At 37.2% G+C, this 10,726-nt stretch overlaps 1 protein-coding gene, 1 long non-coding RNA gene and 1 pseudogene across 2 annotated transcripts; 2 read left to right on the top strand and 1 right to left on the bottom strand.

Annotated features, from left to right (window-relative positions):
• The first annotated feature begins 788 nt into the window (after positions 1-788).
• On the top strand, positions 789-3,028 carry LOC149383590 (uncharacterized; annotated as a pseudogene).
• Positions 3,029-8,168: 5,140 nt separating this feature from the next.
• Positions 8,169-9,244, top strand: LOC149383589 (uncharacterized). The gene is made up of 4 exons (XR_016301747.1): positions 8,169-8,366; positions 8,536-8,659; positions 8,778-8,886; positions 9,230-9,244. It is a non-coding gene; the product is annotated as an uncharacterized LOC149383589 (long non-coding RNA).
• Positions 9,245-9,315: 71 nt separating this feature from the next.
• On the bottom strand, positions 9,316-10,463 carry LOC149383588 (F-box/kelch-repeat protein At3g06240-like). The gene has a single exon (XM_089627841.1). It carries the CDS (start codon positions 10,318-10,320, stop codon positions 9,316-9,318), a length of 1,005 nt encoding a protein of 334 aa, XP_089483967.1. The 5' UTR covers positions 10,321-10,463.
• Positions 10,464-10,726: the final 263 nt, after the last annotated feature.

The following is a 10,726-nucleotide window of genomic DNA, read 5'->3' as shown; positions in this document are numbered from 1 at the left end:
AGGCACGTAGAGTGGTAGATGCAGAAAGTGAAGTAAGTGCAAGAGAACTGGAAAGCCAAATAGTTAAAAAGGTGGATGAAGAGCAGGAAAGAGAAAGGGGTAGCGAAAGAGAAGCGAAACTAAATAACCAGAAATCAGTTCAGCAACTTAATGTGAGCCAGACTACTGAGATGGGAGAGAAGAAGTGTGAAGAGGTAGACACTGAAACGGAAAATGTTGAAAGTGAACTAGAAAATAAAAGGCTTAGAAAGGTGGTGGAAGAGAGGGAGATGGAGAGGGATACGGTAACTGAAGGGAAGCCGCAGAACGAGAAAGATCCACAAGTTAACATGAGCTAGGTTAATGAGATGAAAGAGAAGACATGTGAAGAGGTAGATGCTGAAAGGGAAAAAGGAGAAAGAGAACAGGAAAATAACAAGCTTAGAAAGGTTGAGGAAGAAGAGGAGAAGATGGGTAGGGAAAATGAAGGGAAGCCAAAGAATCAGAAATCAGTTCAACAATTGAACGCGAGCCAGGTTAATGAGATGAAACAAGAGACATGTGAAGTGGTAGGCTCTGAAAGAGAAAAAAAAAAAGAAAGAGGACTGGAAAACCAAGGGCTTAGAAAGGTGGATGAAGAGTGGGAGAGGGAAGGGAAGACAAAGAATCAGAACTCAATTCAAGAAGTAAATGAGAGCCAGGTTAATGAGATGAAACATAAGAAGTGTGAATAGGTAGATCGTGAAAAAGAAAAAAGAGAGCGAGAACTAGAAATTCAAAGGCTTCGAGCAGTGGAAGAAGAACGGGACATGGAGAGGGATATGAAGAGGGAAAGGGAAGCAAATCCAAATATCCAGAAATCAAAGAAAGTTAGCCAGATAATCGAGATAACAGAGGTGTTTGATGAGGTAGGCACCGAAGAGGAAAAGAGAGAGAGTGAACTAGAAAAACAAAGACTTAGAAAGGTGGAGGAAGAGCGTGCGAGGGAAAGGTATACGGAAAGGGAAAGAGAAGTGAAACCAAAGAACCAGAAATCAACCGAACAAGTTAAAGCAAGCCAACCTACTGAGAGAAAGGATAAGATATCTGGAGAACTAGAAACTATAAGAATTCAGAGAGAACGAGAGATGGATAGTGAAAGACTCAGATCCCCGGAGGAAGAAAGGAAGAGGGAAGAGAAACAAAAGAATCAGAAGTCAGCCAAGCAGGTCAATACGAGCAAGACTACGGACAGGAAAGAGAAGACTTCCGGAGAGGTCGAAAATGAAAGGATGAGAAAGAGAGAGAAACGGAAAACGAAAGACTCGGAAGGATAGAGGAAGAGAGAGAGGGAGCGGGAAAGAAAAAAGGATAGGATGACCGTGGATCTGGAAACCCTCAAATCTCGTGAACGAGCATCTGGAGAATCCGATGAGAGGGCAGAGAGGATTGCTGTAGAGAGAGCAACGACTGAAGCTCGACAGAGAGCGAAGACAGTGGCTCGTGAGAGACTAGAAAAGGCATGCGCAGAGGCAAGATACAAGTCATTAGCAGGGAAGACAAGTACGGAGGCTAGGCTCAGAGCTGAGCGTGCTGCAGTGGAGCGAGCAACTGCGGAGGCTCGAGAACGCGCCACTGAAAGGGCAGAGTTGGAGGCAAAGGACCGAGTTCAAAGATCCGTTTTCGATAAGTTCTCGGCTCCCGTGAGAAACAATGGAATGAGACACAGCTCCTCATCCTCTGTGAGTAATTTTTTGTCTGTTGGGTTTATTCTTTCTTATGATCAACGTCACAACTTTTGAATCTGTTTTTCTAACATGGGTACTCGCATGATCTACAGGATTCGCAAAACCAGAACTCCAAGGTTCCTAAATATCAGTATTCCTCTGTATTTAGTGGTAAGTTGATCGCCTTTTGGTTTTCTTCTAAAATTTCATGTCTTTCATTTTCCAAACTCTTCCGTTCTTTAAACAATTTATTCTCGTTTTTATCATTAGATAGGAACAATGAAGGGGAAGCTGACTCAGCTCAGAGATGCAAATCTATATTCGAGAGACGTCGTAGAACATCAGAGCGTGCAGTATGTTATTTAATTCAGCCATATAATTTTATCTCTTTTTTGTTTTATTCTTATCATGGTAACATCAAGCACTCCGTATTTCAGGCAAAAGCTCTTAAAGAGAAGAATAAGCGCGATCGTCAGACTCAGAGAGAGGAAGCAGAAAGAAACGTAAGAAACTAACGCCAATGCATAGTTACATATTCTCTCATTTAGATCATCTACTTCTAATCGGCTCGATGCAATTCTATTTGCAGAGGCTTGCATAGCCTTTAGATGCTGATGTCAAGAGGTGGTCCAGTGGAAAAGAAGGAAATCTACGAGATCTGCTTTCAACTTTACAAAAGGTATGCTTTATCTCATGTTTTCTCTTACACTTGGAATAAAAAAATCAAATCTTTATTAAATTTGATGAGATTTGACATGTCAAAGAATGTTATTCTTGTCCGTTCATCGAAATAATTTTGTTTATGAAATTACCAATTTGTCCGCAGATTATGGGGCCGGATGGTGGTTGGCAGCCGATTCTATTGACGGAGGTTATGACATCCATTGCTGTTAAAAAAAGCTTACAAGAAAGCAACCCTTTGTGTTCATCCCGACAAACTCTTTAATGAATACCAAGAAGCATAATAGGATTCAAGAGGAAAGTGACTACAACAACGCGGCGCAAGTATTCAACAGAAATATATTTGTGAAAAGGTGTTTGATCTTCTAAAGGTACGTGTCACATGTGTGACTGACTTCACATGTTTGTATGGTGTTTTCCTCGTGATTTATGGCGCTATGTATGGGTAGTAAAACTAGCAAACACAGTCAAATCGCTTTGTTCATGGTCACATCATTGTCAGAACTTTGCTTGGTCTTTTTTTTCAGGAAGCCTGGAGCAAATTCCATTCGGAAGAGCGGTAACTAAGGTCTGTATATGTAATTTTATAAAAGCTGTAAGTAGATAATTATCAAAGTCTCGTTTGCACCAGGTAATTGTTTTTACTAGTTCAAGTAGATTACAAATGTAAACTTAAAATATAAGCTCAAAGAGAATAGTTCTACAACAAATCTAAGTAAATGAAATATGTTTGACCCCTTTTCCCGCTCCAGAAACTTGAAGACGCGACCACATAATAAAAATGTTAGAAAGATAACAAGATTTTGATGTTTACCCGGTCGTAAAGCCAGCCATGTTATTGAACACTTCATGAGAAGTACTTAACCAAAATTGAAAATACGGATTTGAAACAAAACATAACAGCAAACATACTAAAACATAATCCATAATCTGAATCTTAACCAAAATATAAAACTCTTTGAAACTTCGAAATAAATGAAAATAAAAACCTTTAAAAAATTATTTCTTAAGAACTCGTAGCGGAAGACTTATTTCTTAATAACAAAAACAAAACTTTAAACTTTATTTTTTAATAACTTGTAGCGGAAGACTTAATTCGTGAATGGAAACCATGACTCAACCCTCTCGCTATCGACGCCGCTAGCCCGTCCTTCTCGGCTCCTTGTAAGATGTTTACCTACAACACAGACGTATATTTTTTTTTTGAAGAGATGAGCTTACGCTCAGCGAGAATAATATTAAGCTCACAAAAAAAAAATAATGCAATGCATGAATCGGTTATTAGTATTTTAAAACTAATTGCTGACTTGATCTTTTTTTTCTTGATTCTATCAATTTTTAATTTGGGGTGCCCATATGGTAGTCGTACCAATTTCAGTGTACACTTTAGATACGAAGACGTGGGGGTTATAAAGTCCCACACTTCACTCTATCTTTTAAACTTATTAGGGCCTCGGCCCGAAAAATTTTCTCATTAGAGCCTCGGCCCGGGAAACTTCTCCTTAATACCTCTCGAGGCGATACGACTCCCTTACTTATCTTTATCTTTTAACTTTTAAAATTACATTACATACTGATATGACATGTACATAAAAACTTTCAAACATATTCTCATAGAATACATGACTAAAAAATATAAAACATGTACATTTTCAAATCTACTTTAACTTAACACTACATAGTTGACCAAACATAAATCCAACTACTACAATCAATCACACAATCAAATAAAGAAAAACATACTCAAACAAATAAAGTTTTAAACAAACTATAACATGAATTACAAAAAATCATCATATTTAATTTTGAACTAATATGTGTTGAAGTGAGATTATTCTCACCTGGATATCGAAGGTTACGATCGTAGATCGTCGAAGGAAAATGACGCTCAAAACGACTTGGAACCTAATCGGGATAAAAGACTACCGGGATCAGCTTAGAAAAAGATTCAAGACAAACTTTTGGTTCTGGAAATTTTCAGAAACGACTTTCAAAGTGAAATTACCAAAACACCCTTAGCTATTAGGGTTTCGGTGAAAAACTAAAACTCTGAGAAAACTTATGTAAAATTCCACTACGTATAAAACATAATTTTGATCACTTTTTGTAAAAGCACCACGGCCAAAATAATTTTTTAACTATTTATTAAAAATAAAAGAAGTGCTAAAATCTAACATTAGTGTGCGCACCGTTTTTAAAATAATCAGAAAATATTATTTTTTCATAAAAATATTTTTCGATTAAAAGTTTAGATAGAAGACATTTAAACCTAACTTTTCCAAAAAGAATCAACTCAAAACCAAAATATTTGAATCCACAGTAAGCGTTTAAAGTCTGAAAATCGGAAATATATCTCAGGTCTGCGCACTGATTTGAAAATAATTGGAAAATATTCTGTATTTTATAAAACAAAATTTCGATTAAAGATTTAGATAGAAGACACTTAAACCTAACTTTTCTAAAAAGAATCAATGCAAAACCATACTTTTTGAAACCAGGGCAAGCGTTTTAAGAAACCGTTTTCAAAGAATCCGAACCAGATAGAAAAGAAAGCATACCTAATTAGAGCTACGAATTTCCAAACAAAGAGAAGAATGAGGGAGGGAGAGCAGAGAAGAAGCGTGAAAAGAAAAGGATGGGTTGTTTATATAAGACTTAATTAATCCCTAAAAGCCCAAATCCTAAAAGTCCAAACCCTAATCCTACTTCTAATCTTAATATATTAAATATTACTTTTATATATATATATATATATATATATATATATATATATATATATATATAAACACACATACACGTAAAAACCATATTATATCATCTATAACTTTTATATAATATCAAAGCTGATTTAGTGTTTGGTAAAATAAATATATTATAGTAAAAAGACTAAAATAGACATGTTCTTAAAAATTAAATAATAATTATTAATATACTTATTTATATGCATATATATGAATTATAATTATAAACTAGATAAATATGGACAAAAAAAATTTATTTTATTTTTAATATAAAGTTATTTTAATTATTGACAAAAATTTAAACTACTAATTTATCGTTTTTACTAAACTTGCAGCAATCTCATCTCTTAACTTGTTCATACTACTCGAAGAAGTCCCCTTCGCCATCGCCCTCTGTCTCATCGAATATTTCAAAATCCATCTCTTGTCTTGCATGCATTCGAATATAGTTATGCAGTGCCATAGTTGCGATAACTATTTTTACTTGATTTTTTAATGGATAACTCGGCATGACATTCAGGATTCTCCATCTTTTTTTACACACTGCAAAGCTCCGCTCGATGATGCTTCACAGAGAAGAATTCGCGCGATTGAAGATTTCTTTGCTTGTAGTAGGTTGAGTTCGCCTTGCACGAAAATGTTCTAGATGGCATGTTTGACCTTTATACGGACCAAGATATCCAGGCAAACTAGGATATCCAACATCTACCAGATAATACTTTCATGTGACCGATCAAGTGGAATAAAATGATTTAGTTTAAACTGTATACAAGACAAAGCTATAGAAAAAAAAATTATAGTCATACCTTCTGAAGGTTTTGGAAAGTTAATCTCAGTATCACGAATAGCGGCAGAGAATACCCTTGAATCATGCGCACTACCTTCCCAACCAGCATACGCAAAAGTGAATTTCATATTGAAATCACATACAGCCAGTACATTTTGAGTGGGAATCTTCTTTCTACCTGCAAACGGTACTTGATTTGCTTGAGGTAAAGAAGCTGGAAGGTGAACACCGTCTATAGCACTAATGCAACCCTTAAAAAAATATAACAATTAATTTATACAAATTTTATAATACAATATTGATGAAAATAAATCACAAAAGTATGATCATAATACCTTAAAATGTGGCATATATCTTGAATCGTTTGCTATTCCTTTTGGAGTACTCTTAAATTCTGGATCAGCAGGTTTTATGACATCGACTCCCATGAGACATAATATATCCAACGTCTCTGAAAAATATCGACTTATCGTCCCACCAGAATGTTGAAACATCTCTTGCACTAATCGGTTTCTTAGACCATGTCCTAGAATCAGTAGAGTCATATGTCTTGAACCTTTGAATCTGTAACTTGTTTCCAAGTTATTGAACAAACTTATTAAAACCACTTTTTCCATTCTGAACATTCGTTGGCACCGAATTATGTTTCCCTTCAACATCTCTTGAAGGAAAATATGCCCGTTTTTTTTCAACCATATAAGGAACTTTATGTATGTATCATAATAAATTTGCATCAAATGAGCAGTTTTCCGTATAAGGACAATGCTTTCGTTATGTTCCTTTTTGGCAATAATTTCGAACTCATCATCTGATGTGATATCCATTTGTTCATGAAAACGAATATGTAATATCGTAAGCCTAAATAACATTCGATGAAATCATTATTGATACTAAAAAAAGTAAAAGTAACTTAATGTGTAACAAAAAGTAAGTAACCAAGGAATATAAACGAGACTAGTGTTCTCGTATTGTTTGATTATTATAGTAAGAAAAAAATAACAACAAATCCAAAACTTATGAATGTAGTTCTCATATAAGAACGCTTATTTAATACAATTGATTAAAAATTCAAAAGCGCGAGACATTTGGAGCTCCTCCTAGATTAGAGCCATAAACTAGATTATACTCGTAAGTGAGCCAACAGTTTTGAGTATGTGGATCTTTCATCGTTGCAAACATCTCTCTCTTCTCGCGACTCTGAAATAGTCCGGTCGCAAAAAGCCACGTTGGATGTCCTACTTCAATACCAGGCAGTGATAAAACAACTTCCATCACTTCAGCGATACTAGCACCAGGCAAGTCTTTGCGTACTACATATATGGTGTCGCTTCGCTCTTCTGTTGCCTTCACAAGACGTTCAATTTGAGAAGATAATTTGGCTGCTCCATTATCTTTGCTCCTTCCACCAACCTTTTTAAACTTTAGAAAATTATTGAGGTCCAGGGGATTTTTATTCTTGTTGTTCACATTCTTTTGAAGATTCGGTTGAGATACAGGATCCTCCGATTCATCAGTTCTTTCCTTTGAGATGTCAGCAATTGCAACTATATCCTTGAACATCGTATCTAGTTTATCTTCGAAGTCGGGAGAAATGCATTCTTTGCGAAATTTTCCGAATGTTTTATTCTCCTGCAAAAAAAAATGTTATCTTAGTTGTAATTTAAATTATAAATTTGTAAATTTATGTGTTTTATCGATACAAACCCTTATTTTACTACTCTACCACTCTTCACTTGCGTCAACAATATTATTGTTACCATTCCATCTAAGACCAGTTTCTTTTCTGATCAATTGCTTCCGGAGTTTCCATTCACTTTTCAATAACTCAAGCTTATTTTTCAACTGAGGTTTATCATATACTCTATGTGTTTTCTGGGAAATATTTTTCACCATATTCTCCTATCATATTTGGGTGAAACTTGTTCCCGGTCGATGTCCAGCTTCAATCTCTGCAATATAAACGTCACATAAGATATCAACCGCATCATTATCCCATATTGCTTTTGTTCGAGATCGTGTATTTTGATTTTCAATCATCTACAAATATATATTTAAGTCAAATAAATTTTTACTACAACAATAAAATAATATTTAAAAAATAAATTATTGTATTAGAACATATATAATAGTACATATTTAACTTTAAGAGCGAGTTTCTTTTTCGGTAATATTAAAAAAAAAAAAAAAAAAAAAAAAAAAACCTATAGACTACAATATCAAAGCTTATTTTGAATGTATTTCCGATGACTCTAATTCAATAACATTACGTTTTATAATATTTATTGTTTTTTTGTTATACATGAATTTAGAATTTAATTTACCATATACGTGTTGTTTTAAACTAATTTGAAATACATTTCGTCTTCTCTTTACCAGATAAGCGTCTCGTCCTTCTCTTGCCGACAGAACCTTCACCGTATACAGAACACCGGGGAAACGAAGGCAGAGGTCAGAGCTCGCGACGCAATCGAGGTAAGCTCTAGCTTTTTAATTCAAATCCGTTGTCCTCACTCGGAGTTTAGGGTTTTTTTTTTTTATTTTGGTTTTGGGGGTTTTTGTTTGGGGGGTTTTAGTCCTAATTTTGAGTACGACGCTAGGGTTTTGAGCTTCGGGATTAATTTATTTCTTGAGTTGTGTACAGGGTTTTAAACCGATTTATTTGGTTTCGAGCTTGTTAGTATTGTTTGATATTAGCAAGCTGGATCAGTGCAATTTTAACAATTGGAATGATGTAAAGGTTGTAGAGCTAACAAATAGGACATCAGGTAAATAGACCTTCTCAAGTCCGGATTTACTTTAAACTTCATCTTTTGTCGAGTAATAGTATTCTGATGTTCTGTATGCTTATTTTCAACAATTCGAGCTAGCTAACTCAAGTCACAGATTGTACTACAGAAAACAGTTTACCTTTATGGTAGAATCACTCATCAAAAGTTCCCCTGCAGAGGATGAATACGAGAGAGCCTTGCTTCAAATGCGTTGTTCCTCACAGGTTTGTCTATTTTATCGTAATTGTGTGTATTTTCTGGTGGTCGCATTAGGAGATGTGATTAAGATATATTTATACACTCGGTTTAGTTAATAATGCGTTTGAATATCTGTTGAGAAATTATAGGAGATATTTTTGTTTACATTTTCTTCTGTGACTCGGTCTGTATAGAAATTATAGGAGATATTTTTGTTTACATTTTCTTCTGTGACTCGGTCTGTATAGCTCGGTTTATAATAGTTTGTTAGAGAGATTTTACGAGATAATTTAAGGATTTCACCAAAAAAAAAAAAACTGAGGATATTAAAGTAATTGTAATGCTTAAAACGTTGTTGGAAAAAGTTAGGAATCCTTTATAGTAATAATAATAATAAAAAAGAATAAGTTAGTAACAATACGATATTAAAACAAAGGAGAATCCTTTATAGCAGATTAAAGTAGAGGATAAGTGGTGGGAATATATTCAGCAATTAGCATTCCAATCCTGGGATCTTGGTGAGTGGAGCGGAGAGATTGGGTGAGCAGATCATAGCAGAAAACAGCAGCATCGGTGACGAGCATCAGGTAGCGATCACGCAGGAGGGCAATGGGAGTGGTAAAAGAGCGTGTGAAAGCCATGTCGAGCACGAAGCGCTTTGTCCACGACTCGGGGACGCCGTACTCCTCCATCACCCAAACCTCGGCTTTCTCGCTGTGCTTGGTGGCGGAGAGCATCACGAGGCGCCCGAAGGCCCTCCCCATCGCCTTGGCCCAATACGGAGGCACTGGCGGCGGCCTCAGATGACGAAACGTCTCCTTCTCCAGGTCGAAGGCCACCACACCGAACGCGGCCACACCTTTCGTTCTGGGGAACCCCGGGGGACCCACTGTGTGGTTCAGGCTCCAGTGGACCGCCCCGTTCACCACCGCCGCCGGATTGGGGCTCGCCATCGCCATGTCCATCCACGCCGACCCCTCCGGGAGGAGGATGCCAGGCATTGGGGCGTTCACCGTCGTCCACGCCTCCGACTTCACAGAGTACACCGAGAATCGCGAGTTTCTGGTGAACAGCTCCGCCACCGCTGCGAACGGGTAGTGGAGCGGCGGGTTATCTTCCGTCCGGTTCACCATCACCACCTTCAGATCTCCGCTCGACGCCACGTGCCCGATCCCCAGCCGGGCGGCGCTGGGGTTTCCCGGGAGGGGGAGTTTCTTCAGATGGCCCAGGGAAGGGTTCCACAGATACACCGCGCCGGATTCCGATTCCCTCAGGCACAGCACGCCGTGGTCGTAGCCCTCCACGGTCACCGGAACATTCATCTCCAGCGGAAAATCCGGCCAAGCGTTTGGCGGCTCTTGCAAGCCGGCCTCCGTCCAGCTGAAGATGGCGCGGGTTACCAGCGGGCCCCGAATCCTAACATCGATCCGCTCTCTGAACAAGTATGTCGTATCCGCCATTTCTGGGTCTGTACGCTGATTAGTGTTTCCTTTCCCTCACCCTTCTCTCCTCTGCCTTTATATAACAAGCGTGTTTAATTTTTGGGAGATTAACTATTAGAGAGTAAAGTCCTTTTTTTTTAGGAGTAAATACCTTTTTTCTTTTCTTTTTGTTTCTCAAAGAGTAGATGCCATTTATAGAAGCAGCGCTTGAACTCTATTTCAAAGAACGGGAAAAACGAAAGGGAAAAGCGCTTGGACTTTCTAATTCGATTCGAATTAGAGAATGGGCTAGGTAGGCCCACCAAAAACCATAAAATAAAATAATAGGCTGAAAAAGGTATAGGGTAATTATAGTAAAATATAGTAAACAAGCAAAAATACTCGCGTTGCTGCGACATAATTTATGCAATTTTATAATGATTAA

Source organism: Urtica dioica, chromosome 10 (assembly GCF_054948205.1).
Source record: "Urtica dioica subsp. dioica isolate 48M chromosome 10, U.dioica_male_clone48M_v1_H2, whole genome shotgun sequence".
NCBI lineage: Eukaryota > Viridiplantae > Streptophyta > Magnoliopsida > Rosales > Urticaceae > Urtica > Urtica dioica.
The sequence above is the reverse complement of the archived record's forward strand: the minus strand, read 5'-3'. Positions and strand labels throughout refer to the sequence as shown.